The following is a 27,351-nucleotide window of genomic DNA, read 5'->3' on the forward strand; positions in this document are numbered from 1 at the left end:
AGCGGCGCCGCCGCCGCCCGCCTCCTCCCCGCCCCGCCGCGGCCCGGCCCCCGCCCCTCCCCTCCCCCGGCCTGCGCGGCGCCCGCCGCCGCCGCCACCTCCCCGCGCTGCTCGGGGCGCCGCGGCCCTTCCCCGCGCCGGGCCGCAGGGCGCGGCCTACCCGGCGGCCCGGCCCGAGGCGCAGCCCCGCGGCGGGGCGGGGGCGGCGGCGCCCCGAGCATCCCTCAGGTGAGAGAGGGACGCGAGCTGGGGGGGCGGCGGCGGGGCCGGGCGGCGGTAGGACCTCGGAGCGGGGCCCGTCACGGCCGCTCCGCCGCGGACGCGGTGTTGTGGGGAGGGCGGCCGGGCCAGGCCGGGGATGATGCAGCAGCAGCGGCCGGGGGGCTCCGGCCGGGCCCCCCCCCGCGGTCCCGCCGTGCCCGGGCAGCAGGGCGGCCCTGCAGCCCCCAGGGCCTGGTGCCTTCCCCGGGGTGACAGCGGCCTCGGCGCCCCCGCGATGCTCGGAGTGGGACCCTGCGGGGCTGCCGGTGGCTCGTCCTGCCCGAATCCAGCGGCGTGCGGGAATGTGTGTATTCAGCTTCGCTCACGGCGAACAGCCGCAGCTTCTGTTCGGAGCGGAGTCCTGTTTTGGGGGTCTGCTGTGCTTGAGGAGCGACGTAGCAGGGGAAGGGGGGGGTGGTGGTGGTGTTCCCGAAGGTGTTTTTTCCTTAAAAGCTAAATCTCTAGGTGCGCTGTCATGATGTGACCTCCTGTAATAAATCTGGGTTAAAACCTGGTCTCCTTTTGCGTAAAACACCTGGCTTTCCAAGACGTGATGTGGTGCAGGCGTCGAGCTCAGTCAGAAGTGCCTGCTTTCTGGTTCTTCTTTGTCAGAAGGGCAGTTCAGTAAATATTTCTTTCTTCAGTATCTCAAGTATAAAATGTCGCTAAGAACAACTGCAGATGCTCCTTTATCTTGGTAGGTTATGCAAGATGAGCGAGCAGACCTGGTAGTCATTTTGCAGATGAGCAGTGCTAGGATTTCTTTTATTTGTACAAACAGTTACTCTGCAGACTGTGAATCTGCATGTATCTGACATTCTTGACAGCTGTCTCTAGCTTTGGTACTAAACCACACAGTTGTTTTAAGCAAAAAAAAAAATATCGAGAAATGTGTTACTGTAGAAGGCAGAGACGCTGGCTTTGGCAGCAATTTAAGTGACTGAAAGTAGGTTGCAGTTACCGTGGAATTGTTCTGACATGTTCGTGTACTGTTCTTGCACAGTGGTGCTTGAGAAATCAGGCTGAAGGACTTGTTCTAAGGTAACTTTTTTTCCCATCATACACAGTACATTTTGACAAGCTCTGTTAAGCTTTCAGGCAGTGCTTTTATTAAATTTCTCATTTCCTGAGCAGCATTTGAGAGCTGTGTGCGCCAGCTAAAGCTTTTAGAGCAGAGCGGTGGGCAGGTAGGGATTGAATACTTCCTTCTAAACAGTTTCTGATGCGTTTGGTCAGGGCTGAGGGGTGAAAATGAGGGATTCCCTGTTTTGTTCATAAAGGGAAGCCCTGGGTGAGAAGATCAGCATCCCAGTGCTGGAAAGTTTAAAGACATGGTTTTAATTTAGAATTGAGGGGTGGTCTCACGGACCATCCACATCCACAAGACCATATTTAACATAGTGTGCTCCAAAACCGGTTCCCAGTTAGCTGAAGCTGGTGAAGTTGAAGGGGTCTGGAATTAATTTAAAATCAATATTTTGTTTATTAGCTTTTCTGGGAGACCTACCTCTTCTGGGAGAGGGATAAGAAATCAAGGAAGGTGAACTAGCAAACGTGGCATTGCTACTTCTTTTTTTTTTTTTTTTTTTTAAATTGGACCAGCTGATGCATTTGAGAAAAGGGGTTAGTTTTGATGAAGGGGCTGAGAGCCTGGAAATGTCCCAGTTTTATGTGTTAGTCAAAGATACTGGCGCTCTTGTCACTTGTCTTTTAAATCAACATATGTTACATGATACTATTTTGCTTCTCTGTGAAGCTGCATGAAATTGCTCAGTTGTTTGTTAAGCATCTCTTCACAGGTTACTGAGATCCTGGTTGCAACCAGCGTTGTGCTTTCTGGCATGCAAATTTGATTCCTTCCCCCTCCAGTTTTGCTTTGCTCCTCCAGTTCGGTTTATTCAGTTCCAAAGAGTGCTGGAAAAACATTGTTACAAAATTATCCTTGACGTTTGTCTTCTGCCAAGGCAAGGTGCTAGGCAAGCTTTTCAGCTCCCAAGATAAGTGTTGCTGATATAGCTTCTTCATTTATCTTTTTTTTTTTTTTTTTTCCTTTTCTCCCCACTGTCAGTGATGCAGACCAGATAACACTGGGAATTCTTTCAAATGTCCTCAAAATGTGAAAACAACAGAAAATAGCAACCATGCAGCTGGAGTCATTAACTTCATCAGAATTTTCCACTTATTTTTTATAGTGATGTGGGCTTTCCATATCTGCTTCATTTCCAGCCAATAGTAATATTTTGGATCCTGCTCTGTGTTGTTAATATCACTTGTCTTCTTTTTCCTTTAACAGCCACAAGTGAGATTGCTTAAACTGTGTTTAAGAAACACAAACTCATCTCTTTTTTTATAGCTGCATGTTACTGAGACATTTCAAGTCTTTTACATACACATGGACCACCATGAAAGTGTTTCTTGTGCTCATAAGCATGCAGCTATGAAATCCTCTGTACTTGCGGTGCTTGGATGAAGGAGCTGGGTGAAACAGTCTTGTTACATTTGGTACAGTCTTGGAGAGTTACATGGCTCATGTTGTTAAAAATCTATGAAATGGTAAATTCTTCACAGACTGAAGACTGGTTATCTGTGTTACAGATCATTTAAGTCTAATTCCCTCTTGCCCAGCTTAATTTACAACAGTAATCCTATTTTTAATGTTTGATAAAGTAGTGTAATAACTAAATGTTATATTCAGATCAGCACAGAATGGGTAGCATGAAGCCCCTAGACACCATAAGCTAAATACTTGTGTCTTGGGCTGCAGTGCCCTTTCACTTTTAATCTAAGTTTAGAGCATGTTTGGCAAGAGGCAGTCAGTTCAGATCACCATGTTTGTTTTCCCACCCTACCTGCCGAGCTAACACAGAACACCCAGTTTCTAGAGGGGAAAGCTTGGTTTATCAGGTTCAAGGAGTACAGAGTATTCATGGTACACAAGACCAGTTAAGTTACGTATGGAAAGCACATAGGAGTTAATGGGAGTTTTTAGTTATTGCTGCAGGACTCTGCATCATTGAGAGATGCTCTGTGATCCAGGCAGTCAGGGAGTTTAAGAAGAGGGTGGTTGCTGTACCACTGTTTGCGTTTTGAGACTACAGCAAATCCATCCCCATACCTGAAACTCAGTCAGCAGCTGTGCTGCTGAAGCTATGCCTGTGTGCTGAGCTCCTCCCTACGTTTTTCTGAACGCACATTCCACATTGAACAGATTATTAGCTTTCTTCACGTGTTTTCTTCTCCTCCCTGTTGCCTTGCTCATTTACAATACCACAATGCAGCCACTCAGCGACAGGTCAGAACTGTTTTAGTTAATATGACTGACTCCAGGTTTAGATTTGTTTTGATCTCCGCACCTTACAGATGGATATCATAATCTCTAATATACAAAACATGCTAATTTATCTTCTTACAGCCTGTGAGAGCAAATCTGACATGTAGCTGAAAGGAACTATCCTTTCTTGTCCTAGGAAGACACCCCCCTGCAGGTGGGCATTGGTGAAAATGGGGGATACAAGAGACATCTGTCCTCACCTGGATTCCATAGGAGAGGTGACCAGGGATGATCTGCTGCTCAAATCCAAGGTACAGGCTGTGCTGGTTGTCAGTCCTTTCCCTTTTTCATGCATGGGTTTGCTTTTTGGAGAATAATGCTGCCTATCTCCATAGAGGAGAGGCAGAAACTCTTCCAATGCTGATGTACCCTGCCCACGTCCCATAAAGTAAACCTTTGTTGGCCCCATCTGATCTATTTCTCGCTGTCATTTTATCCTGCTCAAATGTGTCAGCTGAAACGCTGCAAAGTGTGTATTTAATTGGAAGTGTGGGATTAAGAAATGAAATACTGCAGGCAGGCGAGGGCTGTCTTATAGAGAAGTTTCCCACTTTTGAAGGACTAGGTTACTTAAAAACCAAACAAGCAAACAAACCTTCTTTTATCATGAATATGCAGGGGACTTGCCAGTCTTGTGGAGCTGTGGGACCAAATCTCTGGGCTTGTCTTCAGGTAAAAATGGCTTGCTATTTGTGTGCATGATATGGTGGGACTTCCCTTCAATGTATTTTTTTAAAAAAAGAAAGTATTGTTCTGAAAAAAAAAAAAGAGCGGGAAGCAAAGCGGGGGTTCACAGTAGAACTATCCACCGGTTTTTGATGGACTCCAAGGAAAAACTCTTTTTTTATCCCTAGATAAAAGGCTAACGCTGTCAGAATACGCCAAGATCTAACAGATCATTCCTCATAGGTGACTGCCCCCTAGTAGTCCCCATAAGAAGGAATAAAATAAAATGGCCAGCACTGACTGCTGGCTGCATCCTGCCTCTGCTGGCCACTGTGGAGGGAAGCTGCAAGTGTGAGACCTCAGAAGACATTGCTCAGGGCAGCGAGGCGGAAGGGGATGAGAAGGGGCATGCGGGCAGGCAGGGGCAGTTTATTTTGACACCAGAATGCCCAGATGGTTTGAGACTGCTTGGATGAGCTGCCCATTGGAGCAATTGCCTTGGAATGGAGCCTTTACATGGGTGCAAACCTGGTTCCAGGTTTTCTTTCTTAAATCAAGCAGTTCCAATTTTCCATCTTATTCTGGGCCCTGAATCAAAAGCGGGTTAGAAAACTGGCAAGATCAGTTCTGAAGTTGCACCTGCTGGTGGGACTGGAGTTGCAGACTATTTTGTGAAGGGTCTGATTTGATGTGTCCATTGTAGTTTTGCTCTTTTCTCTCACTAGATTGGTTGTCCTTATGTTGGTTGTGGGGAGTCCTTTGCTGACCACAGCACACTTCACGCACAGGTGAGCTTTGTTGTCCATCTTAAGACAGAGCCAGATTTTTCCCATTACCTATCCTCCTCTAGCCTGTTCTGGTAGTCCAGTGTTTCAACTTGAGCCAGCTGTCAGATCAGATTCATTATTTCACCTTTTAATTTTTAGGCCAAAAAGCACAACCTGACGGTGAATCTGACCACTTTCCGTGTCTGGTGTTACGCTTGTGAAAAGGAGGTGTTCTTGGACCAGCGCCTGGCAACGCACACGCAGTCACCGCCAGTAAAGTTCACTGAACCGGTGGGTCTGTGTCACAACGTGGCAGGGTGGAATGCTTGGCAGAGTTTTTGTTTACCTGTTGCAAAATTAGCCAAGAGGTTTCCACTATTCAGGCTTTTGCTGCGATAGGAACTCTTTCACTGAAGGTGGCTACCTGTAGCCAGCGGACCAACAGCTTTGCCTTATAGGATCTCCCAGCAAGAGCACTTCCAGATGACTTGAATATCCATTCTGATGTTATTTTTAACCTTTCCTAGCTTCTTCCATGGGGCATCTGTTTCTGGGAGGAACCACAACAGCTGTCACATCTTCATTTTCAATGCATGGCCTATGGAAATTTTAGCTGTCAGACCAGAAGCACATGTTCTTGTGACACTGCTGCATATTCCTGATGCCTCTCTTATCATGTGTACTGGAAGCAGTAATGGTACCATTTCCACACCCTCCTTGCATTAGTGGGAAGGGGGGACAGTGCAACTGGTTCTTCTCTCTCCAGAGTGCTTTTTTTTAAAGGCTGGCTCGATTTATGTGTAAGATAATATCTCTCACAACTCATCTTTCAAAGCAGGCCTCTCACTGATGCTTATTTCTTTGTCTTTAATCTAGGATTCTCCATTGCCTGCTCACCCTTTGAAAGCTGTTCCAATTGCAGTGGCTGATGAAGGTGAATCTGAATCAGAGGATGATGATTTGAAACCAAGAGGTAACTCTGCATCGAGTTGATGAAAGGGCTGTGAGGGTAACTCTGCCATCTGTAGGACCTGCACTGAGAGGTTCCTAGCAGCAGAGTGTGGAGACTGCCTAGAAAGGGCTGAATTCCCTCTCTTTTGGGGAGGAATGTAGAAAGCAGCATGTCTGGAAAGTGTTTCATGCCTCTCTTGTTTGTGCTTTAGGCCTTACTGGAATGAAAAATCTTGGGAACTCCTGCTACATGAATGCAGCACTTCAGGCTCTCTCTAACTGGTATGCACTAGGGCCCTTCAGCAGAGTCTTTACGAGACTTCACTAAATATCAAAAGTGGCACCTCTGATCTGAGACCTTCAAGAGTCTTGCAAAGAGAAATCCGCCAGGCTAGGTGCAGAAAAATGTAGTGTTTGTTTAGGGCAACAGAAGTTTTACAGTAGGAAACGGAATGAATAGCCAGCTTGTGGCTACATACAAGACTCATGTTTAGATTAGTGCTTGAAGTAAAACTTGAACATTTCTACTGTGACAGAAATGTATTTATCGCATGGGAAGGCATGTCACATCTCTTTGTTCTCCCCACTAATACTTTTCTAACAACCCATATTCTAAAATATTGCTAGCCATCCTGCTGAGAACTAATTCCAGGATCTCTATACTGGGAACAGATTCCGATCAGCCTTTTTGTTCCGAGTTAGGAGTCAAGTCTGCATCTGGAATAGCTTCTTTCCTGGATTTAAAAAAACTGTATCTTAAGCATGCTTTCAAAAACGCATGCACTTAAGTTTTGATAAACCCTTAATAGAAGCAGAGGAGAAATTTCTGTGCACTGAGTTCTTCTCTTTTTTTTCTTGTAGCCCACCTCTCACACAGTTTTTTCTGGAATGTGGAGGACTGGTCCGTACAGATAAGAAACCGGCACTGTGTAAAAGTTACCAGAAGTTGGTGTCTGAGGTTTGGCATAAGAAACGGTGAGTGGTCACTCCCTAATTTAATTGGGACAGGTTTCATAGTTATGTTAGTTCTGAAGTCTGGCATCAGCAAAGAGGAAATGTGATCTTCAGGGATAAGTGCATTGTCTAAGGCAGTCAGTTCCAACCCCATGTAGATGGGTGTGCGAGGATTCCCCCATATCTAAGAGATCCCCTACCCTGCTACTGATGATAAAATGGGCACATGGATGTCAGTGAAATGAATACATTCTTAACGTTACAACTTTAAAAAGATTTTTTTTTTTTTATATATAGCTTCCCTGTTGGCAATGAAGAAAAAATAATAGAATAAGGGAATACTCTTGGCCATTTCTGAGTATTTTGCATGGACTGACAAGCACTTAATGGCACTGCTCTTATTTAGCAGAGGGATTGATGATTTGGATTGGAAAAGTGATAGATTTTTATGGAAGATATTGGAAAATGCAGGGAATGTTTTGGGAAGTGTTTGTTATCGGTTCAAATTCTAGACCAGTTCAAAGGACAGTGAAAATAATGCAGCCCTGTTTAAATCTGAAGATGTCTGCTTTGTGCAATCAGTGGAAAAAAAAATCAAACTAGGAATTTAAATGGCATTGCATGTTTCTCTCATGTTAGCTGTTAACAAGGGATAAGTGAGATACAGAGCAAAAGTGAACTGTGTCTTTCTGGAAGAGAAGGCTGTAGACTTTAAAGCAATATATTGGTTTTGATTTATCTCATTTACTGGGTGATCAGCCCACCCAGATTTTGAGACAGACATGGTGCTGCAAAATCAAACCAAGTAACTAATTGCAAAGCCCTGCTCTGTAAAGAATCACTTGAGACAATTCAAAGTGTGGACAGAGCTTTAAATTAAATGTGCTCTAGGGAAGAGTCTCTCTGGAAGGATAGACTGAAATGACTGCGAGATGGTTTCTGTCTCTTAATTTGTATGTCATCCAACTAATAGAGAAATATATGCCCAGGCTTTGCAGGTACATAATTATCTTTTGTCCTCTTTAACTAGTTACCACACCCTGTTCTATGGTTTATTACACAAACTGGCTCCAGGCCTGATAAGCAAACTAACTTTTTTTTTTTTTTTTTTTTCCATATCTAAACAGCCCGAGTTATGTTGTTCCAAGCAGTCTATCCCATGGAATTAAACTTGTCAACCCCATGTTCCGAGGCTATGCACAGCAGGTGGGGCCTCAACAAAAACACGCCATTATTCCAAAGATGGGGGGATTTTTCTTCCTGCAGCGGTGGTGCTTGTGTTCAGAAGGAAGAGCTTGAGCTCAGGGGTCATGCCCAGTTTGTGTCAGTATTAGTGACCTGACAGAGCACTTGGGTGGGATTTAGGAGACCTGGGTTCTCTTCCAGGCTCTGCCTCTGGCTTGCTGGTACCAGATCAGTGCACTTTTCTGTGTCAGCTTTCTCACCTCTGAAATGATGATGGTCACCTCCTTTATAAAGGGCTTCGAGATCTATTGATACATGCTATATGAGAGTTAGGTATTATTTATTCACATCAGAGCTGAGAAACCTGGATAAATCTGTACTGAAAAGTTAAAGATAGGAATGTTCTATGTTCTTTTTCTGGGGAATTACATTTAAAGATAGTATCCTTTTTTTCTTTGAAGTTTTTATCGGTATATCTCTTGTGTTTATTCTTTAGAATAAAATGTAAGCATCAAACTATGATTAGAAAATTTACAAGAGAAGTGACAGTACATCTGAACTGTGATACTGACAGGAAATCAAAACAGAGGATAAAAATCATGATTAATGAAAGAACTTCTATATTTATCTTTGATGTGAAGTATGTTGGATTGGAAAACTCTCAGCTGTAAAGAGATAAAGTTGAAAGGAAGACAGGGCAGGCTAAAAGCCAAACTTCCATAAAATAACAGGAACATCATAATTAACTTTCTGGAGTTGTCAAAATACCAAGTCGCTTTCCAGCAGGTCCTTTGAAGCCAGTGTATCAGCTCTTTTACCGTGTGTTATGAAGGTAGCAGCTTGCACCTAGACTGTATAGTCTTTGGTTTCTGGTTCCATTCTCCATTTATTAAAGATTTTAATCTGCCCTCTCTAAGAGAGGGATTGCCATGAGCAGAAGTCAGTGTTCATGAAATTTGTTTTGCTGGCAAGAATCTGTTCTCCACAGCCTGCTGTCTTTATTAGGTTTCTCCTTGTCTCTCGCCTCTTATCAGTGGTAAACCCCTAATAAATAAGCTCATGGTTTGCATGCTGTGGCCGCTCTCTGGCTTTTCAGTGTCTTTCAGCTGAAGATGTTCAGATAAAAATTGGGCCTTTTGTCATTTAGGAGTTGAAAAAATTTATGTAGCAGACAGGCTTCTTGGTACACCACCACGGTACTCTGTCTGCTTTAGCAGGGTCTCTTCGTGTGGTGGAGGTGGCTAACCTTTGTGGGCAGCATGGAAAGAGGCTGGGAATGGAGCCATCTCCTCTTTTGCCCCCCTCGTTTGCTCCACTTCCGGATGGATACTAACACGGAATTACTCCTGGCTTTCAGGACACTCAGGAGTTCCTGCGGTGCCTGATGGATCAGCTTCATGAAGAACTGAAGGAACCAGTTGTTGCAGAGATGAGGGATTTGGATACCAGCGACCAGGACGACAAGCGAGAGGGTGACAGAAGTCCTTCGGAGGATGAGTTCCTCTCCTGTGACTCGAGCAGTGACAGGGGTGAAGGGGAGGGTCAAAGCCGGACCACAGGGGCCATGGGCAGCAGCACCCTGGCAGAGACAGAGTTGTTGATCCAGGATGAAGCAGGGAGGGGGATCTCCGAGAAAGAGAGGATGAAGGACAGAAAGTTCTCCTGTGGCCATCGGCGCAGCAACTCGGAGCAGGTGGATGAGGATGCAGATGTTGATACTACTATGATGCCAGTTGATGGTAGAGCCTCACCGGAGATGCTGCCAGCTCCCCGTCCTGCCAGCCCATGTAGAACACCAGGTATACACCTCTTCCAGTCATGTTATTGGTGAGAAGACATGTTACCACCCTACACAGGGACTGTGTTGTAGTGCAGTGGCCAACAACACATAATGGGACTGTTCCTTCCATGGGTTTCAAGAGATTTTGCATCCAAGATTTTCCTCAGTGCCCCTGGCAGTAGTTCTGCTTTTGTGCACAATTGTTGCCTTAAGAAAATGTAAGGTATGAGCCAGAGAGGTGCTTAGCTGGGCTAAAGTGTTACGGAGCTGAGTAAAGACTGTGTCCCGAAGGCAGTGATAGCTGCCTCTGCCAAACACTGTATTTATGACTTTTTCTAATTTAAGAAAAAGATTTTGTATTGCTTTATCTGATAGGCTGGCCTGGGGAAATACTAGCTGTGGAAAAGGTGTGGAAGAAGGTCTTTGTTAGTGTTGGACTGTGGGCTTTGTGGAGAGAAAAGGCAGAGGCAGTCTGTGCCTTTCTGTGTCTTAGGGAAAAAAGAGCAGCAGTTAAGACGTAGGTGTGGAGTCACCTCAAACTGAACATATCCGATCTTTCAACACTTCTTTATGTAAGAGTCTTACTCTGCCAACTGGCACTGAAGACAGCAATGCTGTTTATGTGGATTAGGGATACAAGAGCAAGCTGTAAAACCTAATTAGTCATAAGTGTGAAAAAATGGCAGGTTGGGTTTTTTTTAATATGTAATTATTAGCTGTTCAGTATAGCTCTGTATGCACTCTTACCCATGCACTGGGGGAGCTGTCTCTGCCAACCTGTGCAAGTAGGACAGTTAATAGACACTGAATCCTGCGTATTGGGAAAGATTCTGTGCTGGATGGCAGAGCTGGGCTGGCACTGGCTGCAATGGGGTTGCCTTTCGTAACTGGGGTTTTCATCAGTGCTCTTCTCCCTCCCCATTTTCCCAAACAGAGCCTGACAATGACGCCTACGTGCGCTGCTCCTCACGCCCCTGCAGTCCAGTCCATCATGAAATGCACTCCAAGCTCTCTAGCAGTCCTCCTCGCTCCAGTCCTGCCAGGCTTGGACCTTCCTATGTACTCAAGAAAGGTAATGCAGAGTGTATGCTGGGAGACAAAGAGGGGAGCATGTAGAGGAGGAGGGCTTCATTTACAGAAGAGAGTAGGAATCCATCATGATTCTTGATTAGCAGTTGTAAGAAGTGTTGATTCTCCTGGACATCAGTGCTTTTAAAATAGTACTAGGCAAAGACTACAGTAAACCTGCAGGTAAAGTCAAGCTCTGGGTGCAACAGATGTTCTAGGATGCTCTTGGGTTAGAGCCTGGAATGATTTCTCTGCCTGCATCTGCATGCTGTGTTTGTTATTAATAAAATGGCTATGAAGTCCCAGTCACAAGCTCTGTCCCTTTAGGGGAGTGTGGAGATGTGTAAACATTTGTCTGCCAGACTTGAATTTCATAGCATGTGGGCCAGAGAACTGTAAGATGATGTTACCGAGGGAGGGCTTCCTGCCTTGCAGGCATCGTGGGCTCACAGTTGTAGAATTCAGACTGCAGATGTCAATCCAGCGCTGGGAGCGTGGTGAGGCTTCAGAGCGGAGCCTGGCTTCTGTTGTTATCAAACTGGTCTCTTCATCTCAAGCAAATTGCAAATCGAAATCCCTCAGCACTGCGTAGTCTGCAAACACAATGGCATGTGCTTCTACTGCTGTCCCTACAGCTGTTCAATGATGACATTCTTTCCTCAGCCCCGTCCCAGCCCCTGGCTGAGGTCAGCACAGCCACAGATGTTCTGGGTGGATAAAAAGCACTCTGTCTCCATGCACGTGTGCGTGGGCAAGAGGGTTTGTTATTAAACAGAACTGTGTGTTTGGCCAGTCCCTGCTGTGGAGAGTCCTCTCCAGTGCAAGACACCTGGGGAACACATGGTAAACATCCAAGGGAAAAAACAAAGGACAAAGTACACGGACAGATTGAGGGGGGAGAGAAAGTAAAGGGTAAAGCTTAGAGCAAAATGTTGCAAGACCTCAGAAAAGCAGGAGCTCTCTGTGGCAGGGCGAGGCTTCTAAACATAGAGTAAGAGGATGGAAGCAGCATTTCCAGTAAGACAGTTTCTGCCTGCTGAGAGCTGGCACGTTTGTGTGGGTTCAGTTGGCTGCCTCCCCCTTTCTGTACCACCCGAAGCAGCGGTGCGCTTCGTGTCAGTTTATAACGGGCTTGTGAGTGGCACCTGGAGAGGCAGGACAGCACTTGTCCTGTGTTCTTGTGCGGCTGCGTGACTCTACTGAGACTGGAGACTGGCAGAGAGTTGCTACATGATGGGTCTCCCTTGTCTGTCTTTCAGCCCAGATGCTGGCTTCTGGGAAAAAGAAGAAAGAACTTCGTTATCGCAGTGTGATTTCTGACATCTTCGATGGCTCCATTCTCAGCCTGGTGCAGTGCCTCACCTGCGACAGAGTGAGTCGTCAGGAGGCTGTCAGGCAAAGAGCACAGTCTCCTAGCTTTTAGATCTCTCCTTAGGAAATGGTGCTCCTATTTCCAGAGCCTGTGGGATGCAGTAGGGCCTGCTGGAATGACGATAGGTGGATGGTGGGGGAGGTGTGAGAAACCTGCCGTGGCAAGAAGTCTTATTTCTCTCTAGGGATCTGTTTGCTTATCCGTGTTACTGAATTGGCCTAGCAATATCACATTCACATTAGAAAACTCATTCTAGTGCTACAAAAACCATGACAAAACTCATCCCGCTGACAGCAGTGAAGAATAATTAGCCAGAGCAAGTTGCTTTTACTGCCAGCTCAGGTTTGTAGCCTAGACAAAATCCGAGCAGAGATAAATGGTGATGAAGGTTATGTCCCAGCTCCATTACACGCACAGGAAATCCAGACCTCTTCCTCTTGGATATTTCCAGGTTTCTACAACAGTGGAGACATTCCAGGACCTGTCACTCCCGATCCCGGGGAAGGAGGACTTGGCCAAACTGCACTCTGCCATCTACCAAAACGTGCCAGCTAAGACGGGGGCGTGTGGGGACAACTATGCCTCACAAGGCTGGATTGCTTTCATCATGGAGTACATCCGGAGGTGTGTTCCCTATGCAGATCCTCTTTTTTCTGGGGTTTGCCCTGCTGGAAGGCAGCTGTCCCTGACCAGTGGTGTTTCCAGCAGAATGTCAGTTGTAACCATTCCTTGGAGGACAGTGTGTGGTACCTCACAGGTCTGAAACCTTTTCATGTAAACCAGTTGCTACTGTTCTTCTAGTTCTGTCATACACCTTGAGATGTCCTGTGCAGCTGATAATCCCTCACTTACTTCTGCCTTTAGCTCAGTCTTGCTCTCCAGAGCAAATTAATTCCTGGTGTAGTTTTCCAAATCATTTCCAGTTTGAACAATCACAGTAGGAACATCAGCTGAGAGAAATCACACTTTCCCTGCTCCTCTGGGATGTGTGATGAGCTTAGGACTTACAGCTAGAAGGAAACCCATCATCCCTTTGGGGTTTTGTACCCCAAAGTGTCCAGCTATTTTATGTATAATCCCTCTCTTCTGCAGATTTGTGGTGTCCTGTATCCCTAGCTGGTTTTGGGGTCCTGTTGTGACGCTGGAGGATTGCCTCGCTGCCTTTTTTGCAGCGGACGAGTTGAAGGGTGAGTTTTCTTCAGTGGGGTCTGACAGCATGAAACAAGGCAAACCACGTGGAGGAGTATTTCACATACATTTTGGAGGCGGATTAAATCTCGAAATCCTACCTCAGTATTTCACGTAGAGACTGGCAGTACCAAAAGTTGGCAGTTCAGCATCTCGGAGCAGAAGTGACTTTTTGCACCTGCTCGGGGTGGGAAATCTGGGGGAGTGTCCTCAGTGAGGAGCAGACGTGGCTGTTGGTTGGTTGTGAGTGCTGTGGCTCCTTAGCCTTCTTGGTTTCTTCACTTTCTCCATCAATTCCTTAAGCTCTAGAGGACTCAAACTATTTGCTGTATTCACTTGTGTCAGTGGGCAGTTACATACTTTTCTGCTAGTCGACTGCGTTTTCTTTTTGCCTACATTTACTGAGAGAAGGGCTGGTTTTGATCTCTTCTCACCCTGCCTGCCCCAAGAGGTGGATTAACTTGGTTTCTCTGCACTGGATGGAAGTGTAGCCATATCAGCATTGTGCTCTGAGTAACTGCATAGTGGCTTTCTTCTCTTCATCTACAGGGGACAACATGTACAGTTGTGAACGGTGTAAAAAGTAAGTTTGCATTATCTGTATCGTCTTGTATTTCTGGAACTTGATTTCTCTGTACTGCTGTCAAACATTTTGCTATGCCCTCTGCCTGGACATTTCTTCTGCTGAGTGGCATGTAAGTTCTGCCTTGCCTTCTACTAGAGTTCTGGTCTTGAGAGGTCCCTGATGGCAGATAGAAGTGGTGCTGGCTTTGGGGGGAAAAGAAAGGAAGAAGGATATGAACAGGGATGTGGCTTGGTGGTAACGGAGCTATTAGAAAGAGGAGGGATGACAAACTGCTCATGCCACGCCTCATTTGGGAAGGATGCTGCAAAAAGCCTGAATTTGTTGCTGCTGGAAGTCAGGATTTGTCTTGGATTTCAAAGCGAGCAAGACCTTTGGCATCCCTTTGCTTTAGAGATTTCTCACAGCTAATTTCTCTTCCTCCCTCAGACTGCGGAATGGAGTGAAGTACTGCAAAGTCCTCCGGCTACCAGAGGTGAGTAAAAGCACCTGGTTTTCTAGTTTTCTTTTAGCAGCCGCTGAGGAGGTAAGGTGGCTAGAGGTAGAACAGAAATAGCAGTTTGTTTTGGTGGCAAAGCCCTGTATCTAGACCAGAAGTCTTCCCCGTTCTAAGCTGACGAGCCAGCAGGATTCATGACTAACAAGTGGAGAACTCTTGGAAAGATCAGACGCAGAGAGATGTGCTGTTTTATCAGAATACCCACGGCAAAACTGCGCTTTGGTGTTCTCTGTCCTTTGGTCTTTCAGATTCTTTGCATCCACTTGAAACGGTTCCGGCATGAAGTGATGTATTCCTTCAAGATCAACAGCCACGTCTCCTTCCCCTTGGAAGGGCTGGATCTGCGGCCTTTCCTAGCCAAGGAGTGTGTCTCCCAGATCACCACCTACGATCTCCTGTCAGTCATCTGTCACCACGGCACAGCAGGCAGTGAGTCCTTCTGTGCGCACAGGCAAACAGGAACGAGAGGAGTGTGAGCAAAGCAGCAGTCTGTGCCAGGACCAGCCAGTACCCCTCTGGGGTGAGGTGCAGCATCAGGCCTGCCCCCTCTGTTCCCAGGCTTGCTCAGCCTCTGCCCTTTGAACAGGGAACCCAGCAGACGCCCTGCAGCTATTTCAGCCTCGCCGCTGGCTTGGCTCAAACCCTTCCCCCATGTTCTGTCTCACCGAGAGGCCCTTTCCAAGGAAGGCAAATCAGGGTGACAGTGCCAGGCACACTGCTCCTGCAAAGCTTGCCTGAGCAGGAATTACGCCTTTTTCTTTTTTTTTTTTTGGCTCTCTGTTCTCTGCCCACAGCTAATCCTGTTTGTGCTGCCAACACTACCCAGCCCTGATGTCTGTGCTCCGAATCCCAGCAGTGTGGTGTTTTCTCTGTCACAGGTGGGCATTACATAGCCTACTGCCAGAACGTGATCAACGGCCAGTGGTACGAGTTTGATGACCAGTATGTCACTGAAGTCCACGAGACCGTGGTACAGAATGCAGAAGCCTATGTCTTGTTCTACAGGTGCGCTGTGCCCTGGCTGCAGCAGTCCCTTGCTGGTTACAGAAAACCTAGAAATGCATTTCACAAACTTTTTAAGTTTTCAGGAATCGCTTAATTTTCATTTCCTTTCCCTACTTAAGGAAAAGCAGTGAAGAAGCTGTGCGAGAGCGTCAGAAAGTTGTGTCCCTTGCCAGCATGAAGGAGCACAGTTTACTCCAGTTCTACATCTCTCGAGAGTGGCTCAATAAGTTCAACACCTTTGCTGAGCCTGGTCCCATCACCAATCACACCTTTCTGTGCTCTCACGGAGGTAAGGCAGTGCTGCTGGACCTGGGAAGAGTGACTCAGCTGTACCTTTGTGCTTCCTGGTGCGTTAACAGATGCAGAAAAGCAGCTCCAGCTGTCCTCCTGGTACAGCACTTGCTGCAGTAGGATCCTTCTTTGGCAGAAACTCCAGAGGCTCAGGGAGAGATGAGACAAATGCCCCATTGTCCTGCTGATCAGAGGCCTGGAGGGATGCGTAGTGCTGGGAAACAACACTTTCCAGTTCTCTATTTGTTTTTAAAAACAAACCTGTAGAAAGCAGATAAGAGCATTTATCTGTGTTACCCTATCAGCAAGGGTGGCCTTCAGTGTCTGTGTGGAGAATGGAGCACGTGCTCCTGAAGAGAGCTGATACCACGTTTTACTGTTCTCCTCCCTCCTCTGTCATGCTGGGGAGTCCTCATGTTTATAAATCTCCAATTGGAAACGAAGCACTTGATTAGAATTGAGGCTATGAATTGAGAAACCTTCACAATTAATGAACTCTTGACTGTTTTCCATTAGCATAAGAAACAGATTCTGGAATAGGAGTTTTCAGCAAGGAAGATCTGCCTCTTTTTATTTGTGTTTTTACCCAGCAGTAATGAGTTCCCTGGTTAACTCTCCCTCTTCCCTTTCCTCCACAGGGATCCCTCCCAATAAATACCATTACATCGATGACCTGGTTGTGATTCTGCCCCAAAACGTGTGGGAATATCTCTACAACAGGTGAATATGGCTGTTTCATTCTTTCTCCCATTGAGTTTTGGTTTTTGTTTCACACCTCAGGCAATGACCAAGACACAATGCCTTCCCAGGGCACCTCAAAGACATGCAGTACTTGGTGTGGACTGGCAAAGACTGGTATTTGGTAGAGCCTCCACGTCTAAACCAGCATGAGCTGTGTCAGTGCATTGTCCCAGAGCAATATGTGACCCTCCCTGTGCTACAGCAGTTCTCTCCACTCAGCTGCAGTCGCAGCTCCCTCACCAGTGCCTGGAGCAGTATAAAACCCGTCTGTGTGGGATGCAGGGCTGGGGAGCATTTCCACTCCCCTGCAGTTCTCCTTTCCCCTCCCTCTTTTCCTGTGCTCAGGTTCGGGGGCGGCCCCGCCGTGAACCATCTGTACGTGTGCTCTGTTTGCCAAGTGGAGATCGAAGCACTTGCCAAACGCAGGAGAATTGAGATCGACACCTTCATCAAGGTTCGTAGGGGAAGCACCTGGAAGGGACGGCGAGGGGCAGAGGTGGGAAGTGGAGACCCGTCACAGACCGTTAGTGGAAAACTGCCCCAGCTTTCCAGAATGTGATCTACAGCATGGCCGGGAGATTGACCTTGGGGTTCCCCAGCGCTGCAGCACGGGGAGGGGCAGCTGAACACGATAATGCTGCGCGGGGCTGCCTGCAGACACACTCTGAAACCATCCTGGTCTCCTGCCTGCTCTGCTGAGCAGGAACAGGTGGTGAGGAAGGTGATGGAGTGACATGGGGTTCTCCTAAAGGCTGCCTTACAGTGAACAGAAGGGGCTCCCCCAGATCTCGGGAGTGACTAAATCCTTCCTGCGTGTCTGTTCTCTGCTCTCCCAGCTGAACAAGGCTTTCCAGGCAGAGGAGTCTCCAAGCGTCATCTACTGTATCAGCATGCAGTGGTTCCGGGAGTGGGAAGCCTTTGTCAAGGGGAAGGATAATGGTAAGAAGCCAGAGAGCTCTGGAGTGGAATGGAAATGAGTTTTATTTGCTCCTCAGCGAGTGCTGCACCTGCCTGGTGGGACTTGAGGCTGAACAGAGTTCAGGCACCAGCCACCCAAGCTGCTGGCAGGTCCTCAAGAGCAGGGCAGAAATAACAAGAGAACTAGTTCAGGAAATAAGAAGCTGAATCTGGTGGCAACATGGAAAGCAGAATGTTTTTTTGACATGTTTGTTCTCCTCTGACAGAGCCTCCCGGACCAATCGACAACAGCAAGATTGCGCTCGCGAAAGCAGGTGGCCACGTGCAAGTGAAGCAGGGTAAGGCTCGTGCTTCCTGTCTTGTGCTCCGAAAAGGTGAAGGAGATGTTCCGCTGGATCTAGCAGTGCAGAGCGAAGCGGTCACAGAGCAAGATGGTGTCACAGAGGGTGACAGTTCCCTGCACAACCCGCTGCTGACTGCCCCGCGCGAGCCGGCTCTGCTCTGCAGCGGCAGCTCCTGCCTGACCCTCTCGCTGCACTGGAGCCTGCAGTCCCCCTCTCCTGCTGGTGCTGTTCCCCAGGCCCCTTCCGCCCCTCCCCTTTGCCCCCCTTGGTGTGGGAGCTTTGATCTGCCGTTGCTCTTGGCTTCATCTTCACTCAGCACCTGCTGGGGTCCAGCTGGTGAAATAACACGGCCTGTGCTGTGCTCGCTGGGCTCTGCTGCGAGCAGATGAAGGTTGTCTTTGCGTCTCAGTTACCTCTCAGAGCGACCACTTCTGCTTTTCTCCTCTGCGACCTTTACGGCAAAGTTCTCTGCTTCCCCTGCTTTGACCACCTTCTGTTGTCCCTCCTAGGACAGCTTAGAGGGGGGTTTCAGCCCCTCTTAGGCAGCGCAACCCCCACTGCCCGGGACGGGTGTGTCGGGCTGCGGGACCTGCGCTCTCGGGGCTCCTTCCCTGCCGTGCCCAAGGGATTGGGCAGGCCCCGGTATCATCGGCTCTTGCCGCTCGGTTCCTCTCAGGGAAAGTCAGGAGGGACCCCACAGTGGTTGGAGACGCTGCCGAGGAGCTCCGGTGGCTTCCAGCAGCTGGTGGCACCGCAGGGGCCTGGTGGGGACCGCTGTGGCTACCACTGCGCAGTGCAGAGCTGCCAGCGGGGCGGGGGGGCTCCCCCAGGTCTGGAGCATGCAGCTGCGGGGACCACTAGTGCCTTGGTTTCCCCGGGGGGGGCCCGTGCGAGGGGAGGCGGTGGGAGAGGACGTCGCTGTGTGGTGGGTGCCCCAGCCCTTCCCTCCACTGATGGCCGCCGTTGTCCCCCTCAGGTGCTGATTATGGGCAGATTTCCGAGGAGACGTGGATTTATTTAAGCACACTGTACGGAGGGGGCCCAGAGATTGCTATCAGACAGAACCTGGCCCAGGTCCAAGAACTGGAAAACCTACACGGGGAGCAGAAGATTGAAGCAGAGACCCGGGCTGTGTGATCTGCGCGGGACGGGGCAGGGAAGGTACGGCACAGATCCGTCCGTGCGGGGATGGAAGGCTGGGGAATCCTGAGGAGCCAAACCCCGTCCGTTGGCTGGTACTCAAAGGTGCAGGCAGCTCCCACCACCACCTCTGGGGAGGGCACATTTCCTCGGTCCCTTTCACGGGGCTTTACACAGAGGGGGGATGCGGGGCAAGACTGGGGGAAAAGCAGCTTCTCTCATTCAGCTCCGGATGGGGCTGTGGCAGGAGACGGCGGCCAGACCTCACCAGGACGGGTTTTGACCCGAGCCCTCTCCTTTTTTGTTTGTCTACAAGGAACCAGCACCCCCAGCTTGCCCCCAGTGAACTGAGGTTCTCTGCTCCTTCGCAGGTTTTGCTTTTGGCACTTTTTAACTCAAATGTATAAAAGGTAATAAAACATCATGTTTCCAGCAGGCAGTGTTGCAACTAGAGAAACCTGTTATTTGAAGCTGACTAAAGCCACAATGTCTCCCAGTAGTTTTGTGCTGGTGGCGCACAGCTGTCACAACCTCCTAGTTTTGCTCTTTATCCAATTCTTGTAAATTCAGTTGCAATCAACTAAGAAATTTTGAAAGAGGCAGTTTCTTTCTCCCCTAACCCCTAAAGCCACACCTTCACGGTCACACGGAATTTTTTTTTTTCTCCTTGTATCTGATTTCACGTGTTCAGCACGTTTTCAGAGAACAAAGCTGGAAGAGGAGTCCTCCCTCCCCACGGCTTCCCACCGCGTTCTTTCCGCTCCCGGCAGCTGTGGGGTGCAGCCCCCTGGGGACCCACTCCCAGGGCGGGACATGAGCAGTTTAACCTGGGAGCTGTGGGACGCAGGCCAGCTCTGCCGCTGGCTTTAGGGCTCCTGCTTCACGACCCCCTTCTCAGCCCGACCCCGCTGTAAACCTCGAGCTGTCCCACGTCTGTCCCGAGGAGCGAAGGGGCATGGAGGAGCCCGTCTGTTGGCACAGAGCCTGCCCAGACAGGTCACCCTGGGTGGGGCTGAGAAGGCTCAGGGGCTGCTGGAGCAGTTTTTTAGGAAGGAGCTGTTTTCTGCACGCCCCCCTCCATGCTGAGGTCATTCCAGCTTCTCACCCCAGATGTCGTTTGTGTACACAGTGGCTCATTTAATGAACAGAAATAACTTGCTCCCCGATCTGCTGCTGCTACTATGGCCAAGGAGCATCCAAGAGCAGGCAGTGGGGAGAGGAACAAAGACAAAAACGCTCAACACTACTTTGCTCAGCAGGGCTATTCCTGAAAGCTCTTTGTTCACCTCTTAAGATGGAAAGGCAATAGTTAAATCTTTGCAAGCGTTTGAGTGCGATTTAATGGAAGCAGAGCAGGGCAGAGGCAGCCTCTCAGGGGCTGAGGAACCAAACCCCGTGTTCACGGTGCTGGAACCTGAATGATTCCACAGTGTCAACTCTGGCCGTGGCGGTACCAGGCGCAGGACGGGGCTGGGACCTCCCAAGCTCCTCACGTAAAACAGGACAGGGTGGGAGGGGAAGGTGGTTCTTTGACTTAAGAGATAGAAAGGGGGAAAGGGTGTAGGACAGGAGAGTTTGAAAAGAAAAATGTGGCCTTCAGATTATTTTTTTTTTAGACCAAATGTTTGCTGCAAACGGCAACTTCTTCTTTAAAAAAGTGTCTGTAAATGGTTCAGCACGTTCATTTTACTACGCTGTTCATTGGATGCTTGTATATAACCCAGCCAGGCCCGAGGGGAGGTCAGAGAATGAGCCACTGTTGGGATTTCTCATTGTTTTAAGCTGTCTTTGTTAGCCACTGCAGCCGCCTTCGAATCTGCTGCAGAGCCCGTAGGGCTGCATGTCTGTGTCGTCCGTGCCGTTCCCAGGATGCTGTACAGATTGTAATAACGCTCCTGTGCTTAAGTGTTACACCTTGTGCTGAAAACGTGTTCCAATAAATACACCTGCATTCAACCTGTGGCTGCCTGCTGCCTGCCCGGCACGGTGAGAGGGTCTGACAGCTTCCAGGGAGCGTACGGGGTTAATGAAGAAAAAATTTTAAAAGTTTTTAAAAATCATAAAATCCAAACTTCTGCTGCCAAGAGGCCTTGCAGTAACAGAAGCTCCTGAGCAGCAGGGAGCGGAGCGGTGGTAGCCCAAGTCCACTAAACCGTACTGCGCTCGTTCAGAGGAGGGCGCCTGCTCCTTTCTGTCGCCGCTGACAAAGGCTTCCTCGCCAGGTTTCGTTTACCCGATTTCAGCCGAGTTTGTCTCCAAGCCCGGTGCTGGAAGCGTGTGCTACTCCCTTCGCTGCTTTGAAAGTAACTCGTGAGGGAAGAGCTGACGTTTCGCTGAGCTGTTCTAGGTTTCTAGAAGCGTTTTCTGTCAGTCAGTTGCGTGGCTGAAGCGTCCTGCCTGCTGCGATCTGCTCCCGCGGTGCCAGGGACACGGGAGCGGCAGGAAGGGCTCTGCTCCTGCCCGCCCGGTACCCGGTTCTGCCGCTGGGAATCACCAGCGTGGCTAAAGCCGGAGCTGAGCCGAGCTGCCCGGGGCGGGGGGCCGAGGGCCCTTCCCTGCCAGAGCGGTGGATGGTGGCCACGGCCTCAGCTGCAGCCTGAAATGGCTGAAGAAACAGAGCTCGACCTGGGGGAAGAAGGATGGGCAGCTTGTTCTTTAGCAGCTTGAAGTCAACCGTCAAAACTTGCATCCCGCAAACAAACCCCGTCACCTCAGCAACTGCAGAACAGCTCCAGCGTTCCAGGAGACGTTACGAACCCTCCCCTCGGGAGGGGATTATTCAGTGTCTAGACAAACAGCTCCGGCGCTGCTCTGGCAAAACCATCATTGTACTTTTTGTTATCCTCTGTCCGTTAAAACACTCAAAGCTTAGTCCTGCATCTCTATTTTGTTTGAAATGTGACTGCAGCCTTGCTTGTCTCGGCTGCCGCCCCAGGCAGCGACGCTATTTCTGAGCGCGGGGCTCGGGGGCAGTTGGCCGACAGAAGCTGCGTTTCGTGGCTGAACTCGCATCAGTTCTGTTTGCAAATCACTTCATTTTCCCCTATTTTATCAGGTCCCTTGCCGATTGCAGGACAGGGGAGATGAAAGAACTGTTCATGCATTGGACTGATGGTGCTAATCTCAGTATTTAGATTATCTTCTCCCTGTCCCCAGTCTGCCGGGGGGACTGGGGAGTTCCCAGGCGGATCCCCGGGCTGCCGTTGGGGCGGGACAGACGCAGGCAGCGCTGCCGTGCCTGCCCCGCGCTCTGCCCTCGCGGGGTGTGGAAGGGGAGCGAGCTCTTCCCCCCCACGAGCGCTCGCTGGCGTGGGCACAGCCCAGCCCCGGGGGTGCTGGGGGCTCATCTCCCCCCTGCACAGCCCAGGCAGGCAGAGCCCCTCCACGCTGAGGTTGGCGACGCAGCCCCGTACCTAAAGCTCATTTTAGTCTCTTCCTAGTTACTGCTCAGCTCGGCTTCAGCTTCCAGCCTTCCCTTGGCTGGGCTGTTTCTATTTATGGTTAGAAATACTAACACTGTTTAAGTTAGAGCCAGACCGACACCCCCTCCTACTCATTTCCCCAAAATGCAAAGACTAGCAGACTTCCACAAACAGTACTGATTTGTCCTGAACTGACAGGGATGTTAATTAATGCTGGCAAAGAACAACTGAAATTGCTATTTTTTTTAAACAGAATCTGACCTTAGAAAAACTATCTCTATAGCTGCTTCAAATGAAATTATCAGCCAGGTGTCACCTACTATGAGCTGCACAACTGCAAATCCTCAGAGCTCCTGGATGAGGTTGTGTCCAAGGACCTGGACTAAGGGGTGATGGAGCAGCTGTCCAGAAGCTACTCGGGGTTTGCATCTCAGCTGGAGACACACTCACCAACGCTGCACAGTAAAATGGAATCGTAAATATCCTCACCCACAGTTACAGAAATGCATCCGGCTTTCCGAGTACTTGGTGAAGGGAAACGTGACTATTTCATACCCACACCTGTGCACAAATGCATTATTTGCTGGGCTTGCAGCAGGTTTAGTTTTAATATATAAACAATTGGTGTCAAAATCATCTGCCAAGACTTCCAGTTAAATCAAAACTTTCACTATGGGCAGCACAAGTACAGCTCGGTTAGAGGAAATATTTTCCCCAAGTTTCCAGTTCTCAGGGGCTCCTACTGAAGTGGGAAAAAACCTCAAGATCCACCCGTCTTTCCCACGTACACCAACACAACTGCACTGCTCTTTCTTCTCAGATGACCAAATTAAATAACTCCAACCACTTCAGTTTCTCTTCAATGCCAGCTGGAAAGGTAAAATTTTGATACAACTGTGCCTCAGAGTGACCTGATGGGTACCAGCTACCTGCGACAGGCACTCAAAAGTACAGGCAGAGCCAAACAAATACTTCAAATACCTGAAAATTCCAGTAGGAAATAATATGAAATAAACAACAGCCCAAGTACCACGAGTAAGAATATGTCACCGTATGTCAGCAGCAGCTGACACAAGCACCCCACTGGAACAGGCTGTTTCTGCTTATTGTAAATTTTACAGCTGGAAGTGAAACCCAAATCTACCCCATAGTCAAGGAGAATAATGAGGAGTGAGAGAGCAGCTTAAGGGAGTTTCGGGCTATAAAGTTTTATCTGGCTGAAACAGTAAGTCACAGCTAAATTCCCGTTCTGCACTGGAAACGGCTGCGGGAAGGCAGGACGCGCAGCAGAGCCGTGGCTGGATACCTCAGGAGAGCCGAGAAGCCCCAGCAAAGAGGCATCGCCCTTTTTTATTGGGGAAGAAAAGCAACAAAACCATTTTTCTTCTTCTCTGGATGATCAAAAGGGTCCAGCGAAACTGTATTTCTGGAATTAAATGTTTATTTAAATATGTGGATGACTTTCCTTTCACGGTTACAAGGTCGATATTCGCTTTCAAATGGAAGCACTTTATTTGGTTGAATTCTGTCTCCAGAAATGAATGGGCAACACCAGAACCTTTTACATGGGCAATGAAATCACAACACGGAGATGCCACCAAAATCTAGAGATCAGTGCTCAAACACACATACACACACATATACAAATAAAAAAAGTGCTCGACGTCATCATGTTAAAATAGAATTTGGCTTTTTTTTTTTTTTTTAGGTCTTTTGACACTTCAGGCAGGAAAACATAAAACAAAGAACAATATGCATCAAACTAAATGAACTTCTGAAAAATACTCAGCATTAAACACAACTTTCAGTAAATATGTTTCTTCTCTATTTACAGGTGTTAAGAAAGGGCATTAGAGACTTTTGCTGGGGATAATGAGATTTTGTAGGATGTACAGTCCACGCTTCTGGGCAAGATTAGTAAAGTCAAGCAGAGTTTTTATAAACCAGTCACATATTTAGTCCTTCAGATTTTGCAAAAGGTAAATTCTACAAAATTACTCATTCGTTACCCTGAATAAAGGCAGCGGAATAAACGTGTGGAGGCTACACTACGTGACTGTCGCTGTTTTTTTTTCTTGCAGTAAGTTTTAAGATCTGGGCTTTCAGGAACTAGTTGCCAAGTTTATAAAAACTCCATACATGGTCTTTTATTAAAACTTCTGAAGAAAACCAAGTCAGCTAAAGCTAATGCTCCTTCTAAAGCGCTATTTAGCAACACAGACATTGCAATTGTTCAAATGTTCCACAGAGGCTGACAATAATATACTGTCCACCTAGATTAAATATATAAAAGCAAACTTTTATCTAATTTTTTACATAGATGGCACAACAATAGGTGAAAATGAGTTCTTCTAGCTGCTGATTCAACAGTGCATTGGACACGAGAATAAAAATACTGCAGCTAAAAATATTTTGAAGATATTTTTGCACACCTGTTAACTGCTTAACCATTTAGATCCCCTGACAGACAGATGCCACAAAGCCTTTGCGCAAATCTTTGCACAAAGGCCCAGGTGCCAGCCGTGTGGATCACATTCTGCTATCGGAGGCTCATGGATCTGAACAGTTAAGTGACCACAGTAGCAGCAATGATAAGGATGGTAATTTAATTGATTAGGACCCTTCCGACGCCGCTAACACTGTAGCTGAACGGCCTCAGTGTTGGTACCACCTGCTGCTCGATGCAGGCTCCTGCACCGCTTGAATTTGATTAAAAAACAGAACTTTTTGCTGGTTGATGCTTGCAGATATTAAGCACCGTAATACAACAGCTACAGTACTAACTGTAGGACTGATCGACTTTGTGCTATTAAAAATAAAAGTTGGTATCTTGAATGGAGAGAAAGGGACAGAGTTATGAACACAACATGTAACCCAACTCAAAAATTACTTCATCCTGAGCAGGGGTGACCTAGGCAATCCCCAGCATGGAGAGTAAGTGATTCTTGGACACATTTCTGCACGCTGACCCTGCACAAAAGCACAGCAGGCAGCGAAACACACGTTTGTCTGCAAACTAAACCTGAGAGGTTTCATTTTAGGGTCACTGCCCTAGTGGCTTCTGTATCAGTTTTCTCAAATTCTGGGGATTTTACAAAACATGCTGAAGCTCGCTAAGAGCAAGTTGATTCCCCCAAATGATGTGTTGTTCTATGAATAAATTAGGCCCTCAGGAGCTGTTAAGTAGCAACTGACTCTTACGGGGCTCAAACGTGTACAAGAGAAATGTAAAATCCTAGCAATGGTAAAAATTCAGGGGAAACCAACAGTTATGTTATAGAAATCTAGAAAGCACTTGGCCCTTTCCTAGGCAGTTGAGGTCCAGATCATGTGGTATTTGGAGACCCTCTAGCTCCCTCCCCACTGCATGGCATGATAAAAGTGCAGCATCACTTATCACGCTACTTCTGCTTCAAATAAAACCACGTGAGAACAGGATGGTCACAATTCCTGTCTGGCTTCTGGGTCGAGGTCCAGTCCACAACAAGGTGGGAGAAGGAATAGAGTGTGGTTTCTTTTTTTCTTTTCTCTTTTATTTTTCTAAAAAAAATTCTGTTATTCAACACATTAACTGATGAGAACGCATAAGAGGTTCATGCAAAAGGAGAAGGCAGGTCTGAAATGCTGAAAAACAAACCAACAAAAGAAAACCGCAAAGAGATTAACAACAACGAGCCACAAAATAACGTGACCCTCGGGAAGGTGGGCGCAGGCAAGGCAACAGGGCGAGCATGCAGACTGAAACGAGAGCAAAACGGAGTCTTTGTGACGAGCAAAATGGGGCTTCAAACCAAAATACCAGTGTCTCTGTTTTGTGTGTGTCTGTGTGTGTGTGTGAGAGAGAAAGAGGAGGGAGAGACGAGGGGGATAAAGAGGAGGGGGCAGAGAGAACAAGCAGGAAAACAAGCGTACATACGTGAGCTTGGAGGCTTTCAGGAAACAGCAAGGTCATAGGGATTTAATACTTGGAATGAGCGTCAGCCTAGATTTAAAAAAAAAATAAAGGCTGACAAGTATTAGCGACCTTTTGGGGAAAGCAGAATATTGAATAATGCATGTGGATCAAATTTAATATCTGCAAATTCAGAGCCCAGTCCAGCTGCTGTAACACTGTTCCCCGGGGAGGGTCTCCACGTGAACGCCCCCCCCTTCCGAGCTATCCGATGAGACTACCTGTGGGATTAGCACTAAAGGCACCGTGTGAAATGCTGATGGACCAGTGCGTACATTCAGATGGACTGAGGGACAAGGGAGGACAGAAGATAGAGCAGTACATGCTTGGGACTCTCTGGTTACCCTCTGCATCGAAGGACAGCCAGCAGTTCTTTGACTGGTGTCGGGAGGAATTGGGGGGGTGGGGTGGGGGGGGAAGTGTAGGTTATGTTTCACAAAGGGGCTGTGCCAAGCTGGCAGAAGAGTGGGAAAGGCTGATAAGTTAATCTGAGCCACAAGTAGCATGCCATGAAAAAGAGCAAGCATCTGAATGATACTGGGATGGAATTTAGGTCTGAATTTTTCAAGTGGGAACTCCAGACAAGACTGGGAGTCTGGCTTTCCATGGGTGTGTTTTAACTGCCTGCAGGGTAAACAGACCATTTTGTTTCTCCTTCTGTGACAAGCTCGCCCCGAGGTTCTTGCACCAGCACAAACACCTTTAGGAATCTAAAACATAAGAAAGACAAAAAGAAAGAGACTGGATTAGAAAGAGGCTGGGGAAAATGGGGTCCCTTAAGAGTAGCATTGCCTGCAGGAGGTTAAAGGAAATACAGTATCCAAGCATCTACCAGGCTACAAGGGGTTAAGGAAAGCTCCTGAACTCGGGCATGCACTGCAGCACCCCAACAGTGATCCTTCACCCTCAGCCCTCCCCGCCAGCCTGGGGATG

The 27,351-nt window shown here is 48.0% G+C and overlaps 2 protein-coding genes across 6 annotated transcripts in view; one reads left to right on the plus strand and one right to left on the minus strand.

Moving 5' to 3' along the window:
• Positions 1-128: 128 nt before the first annotated feature.
• On the plus strand, positions 129-23,750 carry USP20 (ubiquitin specific peptidase 20). Of its 5 annotated transcripts, none has more exons than XM_074890805.1 (24): positions 129-228; positions 3,729-3,843; positions 4,211-4,264; positions 4,984-5,046; positions 5,185-5,316; positions 5,902-5,998; positions 6,189-6,258; positions 6,838-6,951; positions 8,058-8,136; positions 9,473-9,914; positions 10,830-10,967; positions 12,223-12,335; positions 12,787-12,959; positions 13,428-13,522; positions 14,073-14,106; positions 14,536-14,581; positions 14,854-15,034; positions 15,484-15,610; positions 15,730-15,899; positions 16,540-16,621; positions 16,988-17,096; positions 17,479-17,581; positions 17,827-17,898; positions 18,881-21,000. In XM_074890805.1, the coding sequence occupies exons 2-24, from the start codon at positions 3,763-3,765 to the stop codon at positions 19,039-19,041; spliced, it is 2,736 nt and encodes a 911-aa protein (XP_074746906.1). In that variant the 5' UTR covers positions 129-228; positions 3,729-3,762; the 3' UTR covers positions 19,042-21,000. The 5 variants fall into 5 exon arrangements, with proteins under 5 accessions (XP_074746906.1, XP_074746904.1, XP_074746901.1 ...); XM_074890803.1 differs by lacking the exon at positions 129-228 and adding an exon at positions 22,720-23,750 and having other exon boundaries at positions 18,881-19,065; XM_074890800.1 differs by lacking the exon at positions 129-228 and having other exon boundaries at positions 18,881-19,065; positions 19,271-21,000.
• A 139-nt stretch (positions 23,751-23,889) lies between these two features.
• Positions 23,890-27,351, minus strand: part of FNBP1 (formin binding protein 1) — a 107,351-nt gene continuing 103,889 nt past the window's right edge. The window contains exon 20 of the mRNA XM_074890809.1: positions 23,890-27,128. Coding sequence (XP_074746910.1) covers positions 27,121-27,128 — 8 coding nt within the window. The 3' untranslated portion in view covers positions 23,890-27,120. The remainder of the gene's footprint in view (positions 27,129-27,351) is intronic.

Source organism: Strix uralensis, chromosome 21, assembly GCF_047716275.1.
Source record: "Strix uralensis isolate ZFMK-TIS-50842 chromosome 21, bStrUra1, whole genome shotgun sequence".
NCBI lineage: Eukaryota > Metazoa > Chordata > Aves > Strigiformes > Strigidae > Strix > Strix uralensis.